This window comes from Salmo salar, chromosome 02 (assembly GCF_965601325.2).
Source record: "Salmo salar chromosome 02, fSalSal1, whole genome shotgun sequence".
Classification (NCBI taxonomy): Eukaryota; Metazoa; Chordata; class Actinopteri; order Salmoniformes; family Salmonidae; genus Salmo; species Salmo salar.
In genome coordinates, this window is record NC_138292.1 from 48,877,597 (window position 1) to 48,899,709 (window position 22,113).

At 41.6% G+C, this 22,113-nt stretch overlaps 1 protein-coding gene across 2 annotated transcripts in view; it reads left to right on the forward strand.

Annotated features, from left to right (window-relative positions):
- hivep3b (HIVEP zinc finger 3b) overlaps window positions 1–20,285 on the forward strand; it is a 101,579-nt gene extending 81,294 nt beyond the window's left edge. For both annotated transcript variants that reach the window (XM_014169562.3, XM_014169553.3), the window contains 4 exons: window positions 12,773–12,948; window positions 15,645–15,746; window positions 17,413–18,050; window positions 18,495–20,285. In XM_014169562.3, the coding sequence (XP_014025037.2) occupies window positions 12,773–12,948; window positions 15,645–15,746; window positions 17,413–18,050; window positions 18,495–18,890 (1,312 nt within the window). In that variant the 3' untranslated portion in view covers window positions 18,891–20,285. The remainder of the gene's footprint in view (window positions 1–12,772; window positions 12,949–15,644; window positions 15,747–17,412; window positions 18,051–18,494) is intronic.
- Window positions 20,286–22,113: the final 1,828 nt, after the last annotated feature.

The window sequence follows — 22,113 nt, forward strand, 5'->3', positions numbered from 1 at the left end:
ATATAATGAAAATAAGTTATGTGTTTAATACATACAGATATTATAAGTCAGGGTTCCCCAACTGGCGGTGGTTTTATATGGCCCCTCAATTTTTCTGAGGAAAATAAATAAAACCTTTTTTATTTTTTTATTTTTGGGAGGGCATGAAAGACTGTAAAAACACAAGGAAGTCAGCTTCAAGTGATTTTAATTTTGGTAATCTGTTTCCAAGTATTCCCACGCATAATAGGCGGGTAGGCTGTTTGGCTGGATTTAGGACCGCGCAGACGGACAGGCTGTGTGAAGGCAAAGTTTCTGGAAGGCTGGCTGGACCAGCACCGGAGAGTTGAACATAGTGGTGCACGACTCCAGGATTTTTGGAGTTGTAGGAGTCGTGGTTGGAGTCATAGGAGTCGACCCTTGCTCGACTCCCAAAACACGCTGAAACAGATGCGCACACACATACACCTCATTGTTGCAGAGTCCTACTAGGAAGACTATATTTGCATTCTAGAGGACTGACATGAGCTTGATGCTGCCCATTTGCCTATAAAAGGGCTATTTTGTTTGAATATAGAAAGTGATGTGTAGGAACTCGAATATTTCAGTGATATTTCTGTTCTGCACCGCCTTGACTGATCCCATGGGATGATGCGGTGCAATCTGCTCATAAGCCTATTCTTTGCCATGTTGCCCTATTCGGACGGATATTACTAGATACGTTGGTTTTGTAGTTATTATCCAAGCATGTGCCTTACTCCAGAGGAATTCACACATGATTAGTTTTTCAAAACTGCCCCCTGTAATTGTTAATTTTTGAATCGACTCTTATGACGGTAGCCTGGAGTTTTTTGTTGTTGTTGTAGGTGTGAAGATATTTCAACGTCATGTCCAGACAATAATAGGCTACACTGATAACTCGTGCTTGGCTTCCAAATGTGCTTGGCTTTCAAATGTATTGGTCTCCCCATAATATTTAAATGAATAAATTGTGATCGTAATCATTATTTTAGCAATCCATCCATGGTAGACTTCCTTCCTAATAGCAATCCTGCTGATTTGACCTGCTGAACCATATTTGCACTTGACCGTGTTTATGGATGAGAAAGCGAACTTGCCATTTCCAAAAAGTTTAGTGGGGATCCTGTTTTGCGATCTATTTCCTAGGACAGGACTCTCCAACCCTGTTCGAGGAGAGCTACCATCCTGTAGGTTTTCACTCCAACACTAATCTTGCGCATCTGATTCAATAATTAGCTAGTTGATAAGCTGAATCAGGTTAGTTACAACTGGGGTTGGAGTGAAAACCTACAGGAAGATAGTTCTCCAGGAACAGGGTTGGAGAGCCCTGATCTAGGACATCAACAGCCAGCCAGGGTTTCATTAAATAATAATACTTTTTATTGCACATTTAGGCACTAGTGGTTCTGGGGGGGGGGGGGGGCAGTGCCCCTGCGACAACAATTTTGGACCCCCTTGTGGCCCCCCTAAATGTGCAGTATGAAATAATTTTTACATAACGCATTTTTGCTATCGTTCTTTTTTTACATCCGTTATTAGACAGTGGCAACGATGATGATGATTAGGAACATGGTCTTTTGCCTGCTAATGCCTGCAATGCAGTGAAGAAAACGATATGACAACAATAACGTCTAATGTAACTGGCCCCTCTAACAGTACAACTGGCCCCAGCTTGGCCCCCCCAGTTGAAATGGTCTAGAACCGCCACTGCATTTAGGCCTATTTTAATTTATGCATTTGGCGATGTTCAACTTCAATTCACTTCCACTATGAAGAATATCTTAGCCATACTCATTGATAGCCTAATATATACTTGAATATACTTTTGGTGAATTTACGAGGCATTGCCAGATACAGATTGACAAGATATAGCCTACTGGCTGTCTGCCTGCCTCGAACTTCTCTCCTTCGCTTGCTCCTCTTTCTCTTCGCTATGAAAATGCTAGTGTGTGTTTGGTCTTCGGTTGTTGTGTGTAGAGTAGCTCAGCTTACTTATTGATAGCCCCTACTTTGGTGAACTTGCGCAAGACATTGCAAGCCAAGGAATTGCGAAATACAGCATGCCTATAGCCTACAGATTTTGATTACCTGCACGCTTCTGACTGTCTGCCTGGTAGCCAACATGCCTACCTATGCCTGGCTGTGCCACTTCCATCTCTCGCTCTCTCCCTCAGTAGCTCGCTCTTTCTTTGCTGTGAAAGATACGAGAGTTTGTGTTCTCTTAGTAGACTACAAAAAAATTGTTTCCTCTGCTGCAAAAATACTGAATCTTAGGAGTCGAGGAGTCTATTCCTAGCAAAATCTAAGTGTGACACCCAGAAATGGGAGTCGACGGGCAAGGAGTCGTCTCCCCACCACTAGCTGAACATTGGCAGCTGCTATCGGAAACTCATATGTTATGCAACTCTAGAAACTCATATGTTATGGTCATTGTGAAGGCTGGCTGAATTCTGGCAAAGAGTATGCATGTTATTTTATCTCAGCAGATTCTCCCTTCTCCCTGTTTTTGTTTGCTTGGAAATGTTGATACTGGAGACTTAACAGAAGAAACTGTGTAACCAAGCATTTATAGTGGCTAAGAAATGCATTGCCATTAATTGGAAGGTTGGTTATCCTCCCACAATGTCACAATGGATAGCAGAAATATCAAGTTATGTATCACCAGATTTGATTTATTACAAGATTAAGGGTATACTGGGCACTTTCATAAGGTCTGGATTAGGGCTGGGCGATATGACGATCGAAAACGTCTATCGGTTCATATTATGCTCTATCGTTTATTTCGTTGTGTCGCAAATCACAGTCTTTACGGCAATATTTTTTGTCAATTGGACGACATATAGGCCTATATTTATTTTGTTTGCAACTATAGTTGAAGTGTTTTCTATTTACCTATTTAGATTTTATACATCCGTATTTTATATTACTTGATTAATTGAAAATTTGCACAAATGTTCTAATTTAAAGGACAAATAATCAAATATGAGTAAGTACCTTTTATTTGTTGAGTATAATTCAAAATGTAGTAAGAAATAGACCTTTACATGTGGTAATTTTATATAAACTAATTATTCCTTGAATTTACAGAAAATGTGCTATATCGTGATATGGATCGTTATCGGGATATGAAATGACATGTATCGGGATATGAGATTTTGGCCATATCGCCCAGCCCTAGTCTGGATGCCTTATATGGAATGCAATACTACAAAAGGAGTCTATTGAAAACATGCCCAAGTCAGCGGAGATACCTTTTTAGGCAATCCCTAGCTGCTGGACTGCTCAATCCTGGCCCTGGGGGATCTGCCGGCTTGTGGGTTGTCACTCTGGACTTGGCCTAACACACATGAAACCAGTAATACATTTTTCTCTAAGATCCTAAAGCTGAGTGGTGTGTGTTGCGTTGGGGCGCTGCAGGGTGTTGGACCCCTAGGAACAGGATGGGACGACCCAGCTATATTGTGTGCAAGTAAAAAGATCTCTACAGTACTATTAGGCCTATGAGATTATATTGGAGGATTTGCTGTTTCTGTTAATGTATATTTGAGGTGCATGTGTTTTTTATTTATTTTATTTTACTTTTGTGTCCAAACACAAAAAAAGGTGGGAAGGAAATTGTGTTGGGGGAGAGTTGAGTTATGTACTAGACTGGTGGGGGTCGGGCGTGCAGGCGGCTCGGGCTGGCTGGGCGGTCTGGCAGAAATGTTATATAGATGTCTTAATAAAGACTATCAAGTCTTTGTATTTTTGTTACTTTGTTATGTTATTGTTTAAAGGTGCAACACAAAATTGATTATTGATTTACCTTTGATCTAGTTCAGTCTTATCAATCACTTAAACATATTTAATAATGATCTCTTAACTAGCTTGAAGACTGTGGCCATTTTTGTTTACTTTTTGTTCTAAATAGAGACAGCATTTTGGATTGTGTAGAAATGCAGGAAATTAGCTATAGATTGCCCACAGCCAGGTTATGCCCCCCCACATCTAAAACCAAAGTTGCGCCCCTGCTATCATCAGTGGTTGCTAACAGGGGTTTATAATTGACCTGGCTGTGGGCAATCTGTTGACCTTAAAGAGAGCGTTCAGGGATTTTACATATGTAAATATTTGTTTAAATTGAAAGCGATCTATGGAAAAGGGGTGACTGCAATCCATACTTTGGCATTTTGAAACTAGCCATTGCAAACAATTAGCAAAAGTAGCATTTTGGGAGGGCTTTTTTTCCTTGCCCAAATCTCTCTCTCAAAAAAAAAACTATTCATTGAGTAACACAATCAATTTAATAGGTGATTTGGGCATGAAATGTGATGCATGCTAAACAGGGAAGATTGACTTGGGGAATGGGGAACAGCTGCTGCTCATCGGGAGACAACACAATGGCATAAACAGAATTTTGATCTCTGGGAGATTTTTCTAGAAGCACTGTGCTCAAATCCAATTTCCAAGTTGCACAGCAAAAAATACAATATGCTACAGCTGACTTCTCTCTCGGTTCGTAGCCAACAGATTAACCTAACGTAGCAGGCGTAAAATAAACGCCTGAAACCTGATCCCCTACAATGACCTACATACTGGTCTTGAGGATAAGAAAAAAAACTGTTGGGAGGTTCTCTTCTGCACTGTTCAACCAATCCAGTGAATGTGGAGGATGAGTTAAGATCGAGCAGAAGTCCAGTCACAGGCTCTCTTTCCATTTCCCCTGAAAACCGGAACAACCGTTTGTTGGGGACTCGGCAGAGGCCCTTGAAATGCGTTTCTACGGGTTAGTGCAGCTGTTCATATGGGTATCCCCTCTTATCACATCTCAGACTACGGCAAAAATATCAAACATGTCTGAACATTTTTGTGACGTCCCAGCCTTGATCTGGAGAACTTAACAGCATCCATCAAGGCTTGTTGACCATCTCACACTATGAGCAGAAGGACGTGCAAACGAGTCTCTTGGCGTGCATATTTCATCCTTATCTTTAAAACTTGTCTGGGACAAATAAATCTTGCAAATATTGTGGAACACACACACAATGCATGTAACACTCCAGAAACAGTGTGTCATTCATTCCACCCCTCTCCTCTGTTTCCAACCACGACTGCCCTCATCGGAACACAACACACATCATCACTGTCTATAAATACACGGAAGGAAGGCAGCTCAGCTCTGTTTGTTTTTAATGACTTGTATGTTTTCATCCTGATCCAATTAAGTCACGTTTGTGAGGGAGGAGGGACTGACTGGGGGGCTCTCTGTCAGGCTTTTCCTCACTGTTGGCTTTTCATATAAACTAAAGGAACCGTGAGTGTCCTCTGACAGCGGAACATTGGGTTTAATCTCCTTAATCTGCATTTGGAGCAGCTGCAACTGTCCAGTTGCTCTTAACACTGCCAGACACATACATTTTCATGGAGTAAATACATTGTCACGTTTTCTCATTGGCTTGGTGACATAGTCAGCTTTGCTCATTCCACTGTCTTGACGGTCGCCTAGGATAGGGGGCACCACAGCAAATTGTGAAAAAAAATTGTGCCCATTTTAAACGGCCTACTACTCAAACTCAGAAGCTAGGATATGCATATAATTAATACTTGTGGATAGAAAACACCCTAAAGTTTCTAAAACTGTTTGAATGGTGTCTGTGAGTATAACAGAACTCATATGGCAGTCAAAACCCCGAGACAGATCGAAACAGGAAGTGGAATTCTGAATTGCGAACTCAACTTCATCACGTTGCCTATTAATCACACCGTGAGCTATGGTTCATTGAGCACTTCCTATTGCTTCCACTAGATGTCCCCAGTCTTTACAAAGTGATTTGAGTCTCCTACTGTGAAAACTGACAGAATGACACGCTGTGGAACGTGGTCACACAGAGAGGGCCATCACCATTATGACGCCGGCCCCCCTGGTTACCCTCCCCTTTCGAAACGTTTTGAAACACAATGCAATCGTCCTCCTTGAATCTTATTGGAGCTCTGGTTGAAAAACGCCCTAAAGATTTATGTTATACAACGTTTGACATGTTTGAACGAACCTAAATAAGAAAAAAATGCATTTTGTTGAAAGAGTAGCCCCGCACACGTCCGAACTTTTGGTGCAGCCTTCAGAACGTGCTAAAAACAACAAGCTAATGGAACATAAAGGATGAACTTTTTCGGACGAAAAATACATTTGTTGTGGACCTGGGATTCCTGGAAGTGCCTAAGGATGAAGATAATCAAAGGTAAGGGATTATTGACAATAGTATACAAGACTAGATTTGATATGCGAATGTTCCAAGATGGCTAGCCTATTGCTATTGCTAGCCTATTGTTCTGAGTATCGCATCCCCTTTTATCTCAGTGTTATTACCCAGTAAAGTTATTTTTAAATCTGGCATTACAGGTGCTTTCAAGAGATATTCATCTATAAATCTTAGAATGACAATATTACATTTGTTATTAACATATTACAATGTTTTCGAATAGTAATTTAGTAAATTGTAGCGCTGTTTCATCGGATGCATTTGAGGGAAAATAGTTAGTCAACGTTACGCACCGATGTAAAATGCTGTTTTTATATATAAATATGAACTTTATCGAACAAAAGAATGCATGTATTGTGTAACATGATGTCCTAGGTGTGTCATCTGATGAAGATTGTCAAAGGTTAGTGCTGCATTTAGCTGTTTTTTGGTTATTTGTGATGCATGTGGTTGGTCGGAAAATGGCTGTGGTTACTTTTACGATATACTCCTCTAACATAATCTAATGTTTTGCTTTTGCTGTAAAGCCTTTTTGAAATCGAACAACGTGGTTCGATTCAGGAGAGGTGTATCTATAAAACGATATAATTTGAAAAAAATAAATAAAATAAAAAATTATTACATTTTGTTATGCTAATGGCGATAGGATTTTTCGCTGGATGTCCGTCCCGCATACGGGACAGAGGCCGCACAGGGGTTAACCTGTGAGGTCTTGAGCAGTGTGTTTATCATATTGTATGAAATTCAACATGTAGGAATGCAGCGTTTACCATAATTCGTAGTCACATTCATGCTCAGCATCATCACAACCAGAAACAGATTGAAATTGTCAGTGTGATGTAATTTTAACCTGTTAGGGCTAGGGGGCAGCATTTGCACGTCTGGATAAAAAAAATGTACCCGATTTAATCTGGTTACTAATCCTACCCAGTAACTAGAATATGCATATACTTATTATATATGGATAGAAAACACTCTAAAGTTTCTAAAACTGTTTGAATGGTGTCTGTGAGTATAACAGAACTCATTTGGCAGGCAAAACCCTGAGACATTTTCTGACAGGAAGTGGATACCTGATGTGTTGTATTGACTTTAAACCTATCCCATTGAAAAACACAGGGGCTGAGGAATATTTTGGCACTTCCTATTGCTTCCACTAGATGTCACCAGCCTTTACAAAGTGTTTTGAGTCTTCTGGAGGGAGATCTGACCGAACAAGAGCCATGGAACGATGATGTCCCATTAGACACCTGGCGCGCGAGTTCATGTTGGGTACCCTCGTTCCAATACGTTATAAAAGAGTATGCATTCGTCCACCTTGAATATTATTCATGTTCTGGTTAAAAAAGGCCCTAATGATTTATGCTATACAACGTTTGACATGTTTGAACGAACGGAAATATATTTTTTCCCCTCGTTCATGACGAGAAGTCCGGCTGGCTTAGATCATGTGCTAACAAGACGGAGATTTTTGGACATAAATGATGAGCTTTTTTGAACAAAACTACATTCGTTATGGACCTGTGATACCTGGAAGTGACATCTGATGAAGAGAATCAAAGGTAATGGATTATTTACATAGTATTTTCGATTTTAGATCTCCCCAACATGACGTCTAGTCTGTATCGCAACGCGTATTTTTCTGGGCGCAGTGCTCAGATTATTGCAAAGTGTGATTTCCCAGTAAGGTTATTTTTAAATCTGGCAAGTTGATTGCGTTCAAGAGATGTAAATCTATAATTCTTTAAATGACAATATAATATTTTACCAATGTTTTCTAATTTTAATTATTTAATTTGTGACGCTGACTTGACTGCCGGTTATTGGAGGGAAACGATTTCCTCAACATCAATGCCATAGTAAAACGCTGTTTTTGGATATAAATATGAACTTGATAGAACTAAAAATGCATGCATTGTCTAACATAATGTCCTAGGAGTGTCATCTGATGGAGATTGTAAAAGGTTAGTGCATCATTTTAGCTGGTTTTATGGTTTTGGTGACCCTGTCTTTGACTTGACAAAACATTACACACAACTCTTGTAAATGTACTGTCCTAACATACTCTAAATTTATGCTTTCGCCGTAAAACCTTTTTGAAATCGTAAAACGTGGTTAGATTAAGGAGATGTTTATCTTTCAAAGGGTGTAAAATAGTTGTATGTTTGAAAAATTTGAATTTTGACATTTATTTGGATTCAAATTTGCCGCTCTTGAAATGCACCTGCTGTTGATGGAGTGCACCACGGGTGGGACGCCTGCGTCCCACCTAGCCCATAGAGGTTAATAAGATTAAAGCTATTTGGGATATGTAGAGAGGCTATGTACTGATGTTAACCTGTTGGGGATAGGGGGCAGTATTGACACGGCTGGATAAAAAACTTACCCGATTTAATCTGGTTACTACTCCTTCCCAGTAACTAGAATATGCATATAATTATTGCCCTTGGATAGAAAAAACCCTAAAGTTTCTAAAACTGTTTGAATGGTGTCTGTGAGTATAACAGAACTCATATGGCAGGCAAAAACCTGAGAAGATTTCATGCAGGAAGTGGCCTGTCTGACAAGGTGTCGTTCTTCTTGTCTCTGTTTATTGAAGAGTGAGGATCTTAGCTGTCCCGTGACACTTCCTACGGCTGCCATAGGGTCTCAGAAGGCGGCAAAAAGTTGAATCGTGGCTTTGCAGGCTCTGGCTGAAACAAAGTAGCGCGTTTGGGTAGTGGCTGGTTACAGTACTGTGAGACTCAGGCTCGTGCCCGCGTCGACCGAAAGCTTTGTTTACTTTCTTCTGTTTAGCTAAATGGACATTCCCGGTCGGAATATTATTGCTTTTTTACGAGAAAAATGGCATAAAAATGGATTTTAAACAGCGGTTGACATGCTTCGAAGTACGGTAATGGAATATTTAGATTTTTTTGTCACGAATTGCGCCATGCGCACGACCCTTATTTACCCTTTCAGATAGTGTCTTGAACGCACGCACAAAACGCCGCTATTCGGATATAACGATGGATTATTTTGGACCAAACCAACATTTGTTATTGAAGTAGCAGTCCTGGGAGTGCATTCTGACGAAGAACAGGAAAGGTAAGACCATTTTTGTTATAGTAAATGGGATTTTGGTGAAGGCTAAACTTGCCGGGTGTCTAAATAGCTAGCCCTGTGATGCCGGGCTATCTACTCAGAATATTGCAAAATGTGCTTCATCCGAAAAGCTATTTTAAAATCGGACATATCGAGTGCATAGAGGAGTAATGTATCTATAATTCTTAAAATAATTGTTATGCTTTTTGTGAACGTTTATCGTGAGTAATTTAGCCTCTATGGGCTAGGTGGGACGAATTCGTCCCACCTACGTAACAGCCACTGGCAGCCTGTGGCGCGATTTTCAAAACCTTAAAAATCCTATTACTTCAATTTCTCAAACATATGACTATTTTACAGCTATTTAAAGACAAGACTCTCGTTAATCTAACCACACTGTCCGATTTCAAAAAGGCTTTACAACGAAAGCAAAACATTAGATTATGTCAGCAGAGTACCAAGCCAGAAATAATCAGACACCCATTTTTCAAGCCAGCATATAATGTCACCAAAACCCAGAAGACAGCTAAATGCAGCACTCACCTTTGATGATCTTCATCAGATGACAACCCTAGGACATTATGTTATACAATACATGCATGTTTTGTTCAATCAAGTTCATATTTATATCAAAAACCAGCTTTTTACATTAGCATGTGACGTTCAGAACTAGCATACCCCCCGCAAACTTCCAGGGAATTCGCTAACATTTTACTAAATTACTCACGATAAACGTTCACAAAAAAGCATAACAATTATTTTAAGAATTATAGATACAGACCTCCTCTATGCACTCGATATGTCCGATTTTAAAATAGCTTTTTGGTGAAACTACATTTTGCAATATTCTAAGTACATAGCCCAGGCATCACGGGCTCGCTATTTAGACACCCGGCAAGTTTAGCACTCACCATAATCATATTTACTATTATAAAAGTTTGATTACCTTTTGTTGTCTTCGTCAGAATGCACACCCAGGACTGCTACTTCAATAACAAATGTTGGTTTGGTCCAAAATAATCCATCGTTATATCCGAATAGCGGCGTTTTGTTCATGCGTTCCAGACACTATCCGAAATGGTAAAGAAGTGTCGCGCGCATGGCGCAATTCGTGACAATAAAATTCTAAATATTCCATTACCGTACTTCGAAGCATGTCAACCGCTGTTTAAAATCAATTTTTACGCCATTTTTCTCGTAGAAAAGCGATAATATTCCGACAGGGAATCTCCTTTTCGGCAAACAGAGGAAAAAATCACGAAGGCGGGGGCGGTCGGGTCACGCGCATAAGCCCAGAGTCCCTTGATCGGCCACTTGAGAAAGGCGATAATGTGTTTCAGCCTGGGGCTGGAATGACAACATTCTGTTTTTTCCCGGGTTCTGAGCGCCTATGGACGACGTGGGAAGTGTCACGTTAGAGCAGAGATCCTTAGTAAAAGATAGAGATGGAAAAGAAGTTCAAGAAATGGTCAGACAGGCCACTTCCTGTAAAGGAATCTCTCAGGTTTTGACCTGCCATTTGAGTTCTGTTATACTCACAGACACCATTCAAACAGTTTTAGAAACTTTAGGGTGTTTTCTATCCAAATCTACTAATAATATGCATATTCTAGTTTCTGGGACAGAGTAGTAACCTGTTTAAATTGGGTACGATTTTCATCCGGCCGTGAAAATACTGCCCCCTAAAGGTTTTAACATAATCACTAGTTAACTACACATGGTTGATGATATTACTAGTTTAACTAGCTTGTCCTGCGTTGCATATAACATTGCGGTGCCTGTTAATTTATCATCAAATCAAAGCCTACTTCGCCTAACGGGTGATGATTTAACAAGCGCATTTGCGAAAAAAGCATCATCGTTTCACTAATGTGTACCTAATCATAAACATCAATGCCTTTCTTAAAATCAATGCACAAGCACATTTCTTTTAAACCTGCATATTTAGTTAACATTGCCTGCTAACATGAATTTCTTTTAACTAGGTAAATTGTATCACTTCTCTTGCGTTCTGTGCAAGCAGAGTCAGGGTATATGCAGCAGTTTGGGACGCCTGGCTCATTGCGAACTGTGTGAAGACCATTTCTTCCTAACGAAGACTGTAATTAATTTGCCAGAATTTTACATAATTATGACATAACATTGAAGGTTGTGCAATGTAACAGCAATATTTAGACTTAGGGTTGCCGCCCGTTCGATAAAATATGGAAAGGTTCCGTATTTCACTGAAAGAATAAATGTTTTGTTTTGTCGAAATGATAGTTTCCAGATTTGACCATATTAATGACCTAAGGCTGGTATTTCTGTGTGTTTATTATATTATAATTAAGTCTGATTTGATAGAGCAGTCTGACTGATCGGTGGTAGGCAGCAGCAGGCTTGTAAGCATTCATTCAAACAGCACTTTCCTGCATTTGCCAAAAGCTCTTCGCTGTGCTTCAAGCATTGCGCTGTTTATGACTTCAAGCCTAACTCCCGAGATTAGGCTGGCAATACTATAGTGCCTATAAGAACATCTAATAGTATGTATTGTCTAACCTAAAACTTCTTAACTGGGAATATTGAAGACTCATGTTAAAAGGAACCACCAGCTTTCATATGTTCTCATGTTCTAAGCAAGGAACGTAAACGTTAGCTTTTTTACATGGCACATATTGCACTTTTACTTTCTTCTCCAACACTGTTTTTGCATTATTTAAACCAAATTGAACATTTCATTATTTATTTGATACTAAATTGATTTTTTAAATGTATTATATTAAGTTAAAATAGAAGTGTTCATTCAGTATTGTTGTAATTGTCATCATTACAAATATATATATATATAAATATCAGCCGATTAATCACTATCGGCTTTTTTTGGTCCTCCAATAATCGGTATTGCAATTGAAAAATCAGAATCGGTCGACCTCTAGTTCGAAGTACTGGTGTTGCCTCATTGGAGCTTAATGCGAATACTGATCTTTATTCATGTTGATAAAGTATACTGTATAACAAATTCTGTATTTAAAGATAAGTGTACATCGGGTTGGGTAGTGCATAGTATTCCGTAAGTATTAAAAACAACATATAAACTAGTCTTTTATAGAGGAGTAGAGCTAAATGTAGAGTTGGATTTTGTATGTATTGTCTATTTGGGGCAGTTGGCTAAAGCCAGGCTTCCCTCTCTGTAGCTGCTGCTGTTGTTGGACGAGCCACCCAAACTGAGGATAAAGGTTGGGTTCTCTGCCTACCTGCCTGCCTGCCATGGGCGTAGACGGGCTGGAGAGAGAGAACTACAATGGGACTTAGAGGAAGCAGGGATTTGGTGGGGCTACCCTGTGTGATGTAAAGAGTAGGCCCAGGGAGCTATCTTTACCTACTTTTAACTCTATGTATTTTGTTTTTCTTTTCTCACTTCCTATCCCCCCACTTCCTCTCTCTGTCCTTCTCCCCCTCTTTCCCATCAGGTACAAGTCTAATGAGGAGTATGTGTATGTGCGGGGTCGCGGCCGAGGAAAGTATGTGTGCGGAGACTGCGGGATCCGCTGTAAGAAGCCCAGCATGCTAAGGAAGCACATTCGAACACACACGGACGTCCGGCCCTACGTCTGCAAACACTGCAACTTTGCCTTCAAAACCAAAGGTGAGGAGGAGGAGGTGTGACCTTTCTAAATAGGACCCAAATCATAATACAGCATGAGTGTCGCTCTGTCTTTGTATATGGTTGAGCAGTTTCTGTAACGATTAGCTATACTCCAAGTTGATATTCACGTCATAAGAAGGAATCCCTCTTGACCACGCCCACAAATTGGGGAAAACAAACATTCTTCCCCATTGACACCCATTTGTAAAATAGCCAACTTTGTCAATGTTAATATTATACAGAAATAGCAAAATATGCCGGAAAACTGCTGTGTTGTTCAATGTACATATAACCAGGTAAAAAATCCCGAACTGCGGTTCGCAATGCTCCAACATAAGGAAATGGAACCTGCGAGAAGAGTCCTATGGCTTCATGCTATTTGGTGTGAAAAATATGGGGTCCGGTTCCCAAGTAGGCTACACGTACAGTGCATTCAGAAAGTATTTAGTATTCAGAAATTCCCCTCATCAATCTACACACAATACCCCATAATGACAAAGCAAAAACAATTTATAAAATAAAAATTAAAACTGTTATAACATTTACATAAGTATTCAGACCCTTTACTCAGTACTTTGTTGAAGCACCTTTGGCAGCGATTATAGCCTTGAGTCTTCTTGGGTATGATGCTACAAGCTTGGCACACCTGTATTTGGGGAGTTTCTCCCATTCTTCTCTTCAGATCCTCTCAACCTCTATCAGGTTGGATGGGGAGCGTCGCTGCACAGCTATTTCCAGGTCTCTCCAGAGATGTTCGATTGAGTTCATGTCCGGGCTTTGGCTGGGCCACTCAAGGACATTCAAAGACTTGTCGCGAAGCAACTCCTGCGTTGTCTTGGCTGTGTGCTAAGGTTTGTTGTCCTCTTGGAAGGTGAACCTTTGCCCCAGTCTAAGGTCCTGAATGCTCCGGAGCAGTTTTTTTTATCAAGGATCTCTGTACTTTGCTCCTTTCATCTTTCCCTCGATCCTGACTAGTCTCCCAGTCCCTGCCGCTGAAAAACCCCACAGCATGATTCTGCCATGCTTTACTGTAGGGATGGTGCCAGGTTTCCTCCAGACATGACACTTGGCATTCAGGCCAAAGAGTTAAATCTTGGTTTCATCAAACCAGAGAATCTTGTTTCTCATGGTCTGAGAATCATTTAAGTGCCTTTTGGAAAATTCCAAGCGGGCTGTCATGTGCCTTTTACTGAAGAGTGTCTTCCGTCTGGCCACTCTATCGTAAAGGCCTGATTGGTGGAGTGCTGCATGGTTGTCCTTCTGGAAGATTCTCCCATCTCCACAGAGGAGCTCTGTCCGAGTGACCATCGGGTTCTTGGTCACCTCCCTGACCAAAGCCCTTCTCTCCCGATTGCTCAGTTTGGCTGGGCGGCCAGCACTAGAAAGAGTCTTGGTGGTTCAAAACTTCTTCCATTTAATAATGATGGAGGCCACTGTGTTCTTGGGGACCTTCAATGCTGCAGAAATGTTTTGGTACCCTTCCCCAGATCTGTGCCTCAACACATTTTTTACATATTTTTTTTTCTCTATTCCTTTGACCTCATGGTTTGGTTTTTGCTCTGACATGCACTGTCAACTGTGGGACCTTATATAGACAGGTGTGTGCTTTTCCAAATCATGTCCAATCAGTTTAATTTAAGTTCAAGTTGTAGAAACATCTCAAGGATGATGAATGGAAACAAAATGCACCTAAGCTCATAGCAAAGGGTCTCAATACAATGTCTCATAGCAAAGGGTCATATTTTTTTTATAAATTTGCAAAAAAAAATGTCAACCTATTTTCGCTTTGTCGTTAAGGCTATTGTGTGTAGATTGATAATTTAATCCATTTTAGAATAAGGCTGTAATGTAAATAAAATGTGGAAAAAGTCAAGGGGTCTGAATACTTTCCGAATGCACTGTAGCTATGTGTGTGTGAAAAATATTTCATCACGTTTAAGACATTTAACTTGTTTAGTATAGTCTGTTTGTAACTCCACTCACTACTTGTAACTGTATAGTTTGTTTGTTTATGTTGGTTTTTGCTAGCTTGTAATGTTCTGGTCAGTAGGTAGCTACCACTCACTCACGTGGCTGCTAGCACCGTCATTTTTTCCCCAAATGTTTTATTTATTTAACCTTTATTTAACTAGGCAAGTCAGTTAAGAACAAATTCTTATTTACAATGATGGCCTACCAGAAGGCAAAAGGCCTCCTGCGTCATGAAAAGGGGCATGAGGGAAGCCCTACAATATTACTTTTAGTAATGAGAACGCTTGGGAGTAGGCAATGTTGAAAACTAATCTTTAGACATGTTGTATTTTTTTTAATGTAGTTTTGTAATTAACTAAAACAAGCTGACAAGAAAATTCAGTTTGAAAAAGGTCAAGTTTTTGCTGTGAGCCAACCTAGGTAACAACAGGTGATTTTCCCCATCGGCGGGCTGTGACGTTCCGTCTAAAAACGACTGGGACTTAGGGTTGCAAAATGCAGGTAACTTTCAATAAATTCCCTGGTTTTACAGAAATCCTGGTTGGAGGTTTCTGGATTTCCTGCTTATTCCCTCCTGATTCCGGGAATTTTCCAACCGAGATTTTGGAAAAAACTGGGAATTTATTGAAAGTTCCCATAATTTTGCAAACCTAGCTATGCTCAATTATTCCTCATCTACCGTGCTCTGGTTCAGTCTAATGTTCTTGTTTTCCTTGTCTTCATAGGGAACCTTACCAAGCACATGAAGTCCAAGGCTCATGGGAAGAAGTGCCAGTCAATGGGAACGTCTGGGTCTTCACTGGACGAGCCGGAGACCGAGGAAGCAGGTACAATACCATAGGGAGGAAACTTAACTCATCAAACATCTTTCCTCAAACCAGACACGATAGCTAGCCTTGTAGCTATATCTGCTCCTCTGAAGAAACTAGAACTGGGCATGACATGTATGTCAGATATGTAGGCTATATGTTGCTATTCTCCTTACACTTGTGCTGAAGAGAAATGAAAAATATTAAATTAATACATGAAGAATACATGGCCAAATGCATTCCATAGAGTCTGTTTCTGGTGCAGGATGGGAGAGATGTACAATGTTGTTTTCAAGGCAGCAGTCCTGGCCTATAAAGAACAGCATTCCAGACACTCACATCCACCCCCTCTCTGTGCAGGCTCAATGCCACCCATCCCTCTTTCCATCCCTCCCGGTAGCAGACTGCACTCAACACTGAGCCAAGGACAGCCCATTCAAACAACCCTTCCATTCAAAAGCCAGCTGTTTGACTTCATGAATGGGAACAGCAGCACGATTCCATTAAATCAAACCTTACCCGTCTGCTCACTATTAATAGCATCAGGTTGATAGAATGTTATGTTGGGTAGGAAGTCGCCCTGTCCTGGTCCTTGTGCCCATTTCATGTATTTGTGTGTATGAGTGTGTGTTTATATACAGTGAGCTCCAAAAGTATTGGGGTGTAGTGCCCAATTTTTTTATGTTTTGGCTCTGTATCACTTTGGGTTTGAAATGATACAATGACTATGAGGTTAAAGTGCAGACTGTCAGCTTTAATCTGAGGGTCATTTCCTCCAAATAGGGTGAACCGTTTAGAAATTACAGCACCCTTTGTACATAGTCTCCCCCCCCCCCCCCCATTTTCGGGGACCAAAGGTATGTATTTTAAAGTAGTCAAAAGTTTAGTATTTGGTCCCATGTACCTAGCATGCAATGATTACATCAGGCTTGTGACTCTACAAACTTGTTGGATGCATTTTCTGTTTGTTTTGGTTGTGTTCAGATTTTTTTTTGCCCAATAGTAATGAATGGTAAATAATGTATCGTGTCATTTTGGAGTCACTTTTATTGTAAATAAGAATAGCAGTTTCTAAACACTTCTACATGAATGTGGATGCTACCATTATTAGGGATAGTCCTGAATGAACCGTGAATAATGATCAGTGAGAAAGTTAGACACACAAATATGCTAACCTCTCAACATTACAATAGCAAGGGAGGTTAGCATATTTGTGTGTCTGTAACTTTCTCTTTCTCTTCATTATTCACAATTCATTCAGGACTATCTGTAATCATGGCAGCATCCACATTTATGTAGAAGTGTTTAGAAACATATTCTATTTTTATTGAAGCTCGTAGTCCAATCCAAAGTGCTGGAGTACAGAGCCAAAACAACAACAAATGTGTCAGTGTCCCAATACTTTTGGAGCTCACTGTAAGTCCATAGTGACTTAGGTGAACTCCGTTTCTGGAGAGCTGCATTGTCTGCTGGTTTTCGGTCTTGCCTTTTCAATCTGGAACTAGTTGAGACCAAGCGTTACGTATTGGACAAGTTCAGATAGTACCTCCCCGTTTCACTCTGTTTCTGACTGCTTTCTTCCATTTCGTGACTACTGAACACAACTGTGTTAATGTAGGTGCCGCCTGGAGGACTGTAGTTTGGAGAATTAGGCTTAGTGTAAGTTTCCCCCTTTTCTCATCAGGAGATATTGAAGAGCATTTATCTGGCTCGGAGGACCAGGATGAGCACCAGTTCTCTGACGTGGATGATTCAGAGGAGGACGATGACGAGGATGAGGAAGAGGAGTTCTCATCTCACAACGAGCCGTCCTCCTCCTGCTCACCTGACCGCCGTCTGTCCACATGGGGGCACTCCAGCGGCGGAAGACGGCAGGGCACGCCTGACCCCTCAGCCCCAGAACCCCAGCCAGATCCCAGCCCCTGCCCCAGCCAGGAGCCCTCTCCCACCCATAGACTGTGGCCCAGCGGGCGTGCTTCCTCTCCAGAAAGCCGGAGGGCACTGTTCTGGGCCGCCTCCCCCAGGGCCTTTTCCCCTAGCAGTGAGAGCTGCTCTCCCATCCGAAGCCTTTCCCCCAGACTGGAGCTGGCCTCCCCCAACCGACACCTCTCGCCCTCTTCCAAGAGAGAACCATCCCCCATCAGAGCTCTATCCCCCCTGTACCCCCTGCGGCCTCTGTCCCCTAGCCAGTATCGGGTGTTGTGGGCCCGGGCCTCTCCCTCGTCCCTGGGGGTGCAACATGGACCTCGCAGGTCTCCCAGTCATTTGCCATGGGACATCCCCAGTATGATGGCCAGCGATCGCAGACAGATGGGTTCAATGGTAAGTTATGTATATAATTCACTTGGTGATCCTGTAGTTTTTCATGTTATTTTAAGCCACAGTTATTCTTATCAGTTACAAAATGAGATGTAATTAGCCATCCCTCCACATAACTACATTGTCAGTAATGGTCAGTAGTAAATACATCTTATTGCAGAGTAATTTCCCTTTTGGTACTAAGCGAACACTCACTATATGAGAATAGCAGAGACCTAAATATATAACTATGCAACACTTTGTAAATGTACTTTTGAGAGTTTTTTTCCTATCATAAGGCTCACGGCTGATGGTGTTTAATGCCTGTGGTTGCGTCTTGCTTGCTCCCCTCCCCTGTGTTTTAAAACCTGCATTGGAAGCCCAGTTTAGCCAAAGGCAATGTGAAAACATGTTCTGTGTTTTGTTATACTTTGTGAAGTAATGATGAGGTACTTGCTCCCCGTACAGGAGAGGATAGGAACACCAAGTAAAGGGCAGATTGGTCCAGAGCCCTGCCTGTCATTCCCCCCAGTTTTCCATCTGTCCCCCACTGACAGCCCTAAAGCCCAGTCCCAGTCCATGGTCCGCATCTTCAGCCACCTGCCTCTGCACTCCCAGCAGGCCAGGGTGCCCTACCTGATGATCCCCATTGGGGGCATTCAGATGGTGCAGGCTCGTCCCCGCTCCCACCCCACTATCCCCACCTCGGCCTCCTCTACCCCAATGGAGGGGCTTTTACTGGGCCAGACCAGGAGGGAAACCCCCTGGTGCAGGACCCCCATAACTCAAGGGCTCAGGACTCTTGGGGACCACTGGTCTGACAGCCAGGAAGTAGTAGGAGCCAGCCAATCAGGGCCAGTATAACCCCACCCATATGTTCCAAACCCTCCACCTCGCACCAGGGTAGGATGGATCCAGGGATGATAAACACAATGCAAAAGGACAGCTTACACAGCTCCTCCCACTCTCACAGGTCTGAGGCAGAGACCAGAAAATGATGGCCCTCACACGGCCAGGCAGGACCATCCCCCTAGTCAGCCAGTCCCCCCCTCCCACACACAGGATTGGATAGCAGTCTGAGAGGCAGGAGCCACCAGGGTTGCGGTCCAGAACGACTGGTTCAGAATTGGTAGAGGAAGGAGCTAAGGCGGAGACTCAACCAATCAAGGCCAGAGCACTTAGTTTCCACCCTTCGATACGTCATGCATCCTTTACGCTTTTGGTTGAAACTCTTGTTTTTGGGTTTTGTATTGCTTTGTTTTTATACAGTTTTCAATCCAATTGTTAACTTAAATGTTAGTTCTTCTGCAATATTCAGGTTTGTTATAAAATGCACTTTTTTTTTGTTTTTTTGACGATTTCTTTAAATCTCTTGATCTTACCTTCTGTATCTCTATTGATACGGCTATCTTAATATATATTTAAATATATATGTCAAATAAATATGAATACATTTGTAAATGACCAAAATCTTTAATGAACAATAAATTCATATGTTGTTTTGTCTCTTTGTCCACTATTACCCAAACTGTAGTTACCTGTGCCTTTTCTTTCTGGGTTTGTGTCTTGAGATGACAACAAAGAAAAAAGGCAGTGAAGTTTTGATATACACTCTGTGTTTCCAGGAAGGGGGTTCCTGTGTGGCGTGATGATTGTTTGTATCCTTAAAGGGATAGTTTGGGGTTAGAGGTAGTTTCGTGAGCCAATGCTAACTAGCTGTACCCGAAGACGTCCAGTCTTTGCACTAAGCTAGTTAGCATTGGCTCGTGAAACTACAGTACCTCTACCTTCCTTCATACTGGATTGCAGAGACATAAAAATGAATTGCCAAAACACCAAACTATCCCTTTAACGCCATTGCATTGATGTCAGGGTATTCTAAAATATGGTATATGAGGTGGTATATTGAAGGAACAGTGAGCACTTTGCAAAGAAAATGCACTGAAGTCATATTTCTTTATAAAAAGATAAGTCTATGTTATGTCTCTGTACAGAGAAGAGTGCTCCATATTTATTATTTTGTTAAACTATGAAAGTCATTCTTGTTTAAGTTTTTTTACTTTACATTTTTGGAGGGAAAGAAAACATGCCATTTTTATTTAGTCATGTGCCTGTCTTTTTCATAATGTTCTCAAGACTTGAGAGGGAGAGGAAGGTCTCTTTTAAGATTGGATATGGTACAAGGAGGAACAAGTGCCCTAAAGATTTTCACACAGGACATTTTTTTTCTCTGAACCAATAAAAAGTGCACCAGACTTCTGTGAGGCTGTTTTACTTGTTTTGTTTTCTTGTTTTTGAGATCAACCAAAATACTGATTGATTAATACATATAGAATGCTTCTGTTTGAATTCCACAAAATAACAACTGGAGTTAAAATCAACGAAATCAATTAAATTGTTATTTGTCACTTGCTTCGTAAACAACAGGTGTAAACTAACAGTGAAATGCTTACTTAAGGGCCCTTCCCAACAATGTAGTGAGAAAAATTGAAAAATAATAGAATGAAATTATAACACAAGGAATAAATACACAATGAGTAATGATAACTTGGTTATATACACGGGGTACCAATACTGAGTCAATGTTCAGGGGTACGAGGTATTTGAGGTAGATTCGTACATATACACTCAGAGGCGAGTTTATTAGGTACACCACCCTGTTCATGAAAATGGTTCTCTCCTACAGACAGGGAGTCACGTGACTGTGGCTTGCTATATAAAGCAGGCAGACGGGCATTGAGGTATTCAAGTTACTGTTCAGTTGAATGTTAGAATGGGCAAAACAAGCTTTTCACGCACGACAGTGTTTAGGGTTCACCGAGAATGTTGCAACAAACAAAAAACATACAGTCTGTGGGCGAAAACAGCTCGTTGATGAGAGGTCAAAGGAGAATGGCAAGAATCTTGCAAGCTAACAGGCGGGCAACAAATAGGCAAATAATGGCGCAGTCCAACAGTGGTGTGCAGAACGCCATTTCGGAACACACAACTCATCGGCCCTTGTCACAGATGGGCTATTGCAGCAGATGACCACACCGGGTTCCACTCCTATCAGCTAAAAACAAGAAGAATAGTCTCCAGTATGTTGCGCGATCACCAACACTGGATAATTGAGGAGTGGAATCGCCTGGTCCGACAAATCCCGGTTCCTGTTGCGTCATGCTGATGGCAGAGTCAGGATTTGGCCCCTCCTGCCTGGTGTCAACGGTACAGGCTGGTGGTGTTTTTCTGTTACGTCCCTTGATACCAATTGAGCAATGTTTCCATGCCCTGAAGAATACAGGCTGCTCTGGAAACAAAGGGGTTCCAACCGGGTACCTAATAAACTGGTCACTGAGGGTAGGTAGGGGTAAAGTGACTAGGCAACAAGATAGATAATTAACAGTAGCATCAGCATATTTAATTAGGCAAAATAGTTATTGCAAAAAAGGTCAATGCAGATAGTCTGGGTAGCTATTTGGTTAACTATTTAGCAGTCTTATTGCTAGGGGGTAGAAGCTGTTCAGGGTCCTATTGGTTCCAGACTTGGTGAATTGGTACCGCTTGCCATGCAGTAATAGAGATACAGTCTATGATTTGGGTGGCTGGAGTCAAATTTTTAAGGCCGCCTTCTGGCACCGCCTGGTGTAGAGGTCCGGGATGTGTAGGGCCGTACGCACTACCCTCCTGTAGCGCCTTGCTGTCAGATGCCAAGCATTTGTCATACCAAGGCGGTGATGCAGCCAGTCAAAATGGTCTCAATGGTGCAGATGTATAACTTTTTGAGGATCTGAGGGTCCGTGCCAAATCTTTTCAAACTCCTAAGGGGGAAGAGGCGTTGCTGTGTCTTCTTCGCGACTTTGTTGGTGTGTGTGGACCATGTTAATTCCTTAGTGTTGTGGACACTGAGGAACTTGAAGCTCTCGACCTGCTCCACTACAGCCCCGTCGATGTGTATGGGGGTGTGCCCGGCCCTTTGTTTCCTGTAGTCCACGATCAGCTCCTTTGTCTTGCTCACGTTGAGGGAGAGGTTGTTGTCCTGGCACCACAATGCCAAGTCTCTGACCTCCCTATTATAGTCTCATCGTTGTCGGTGATCAGGCCTACC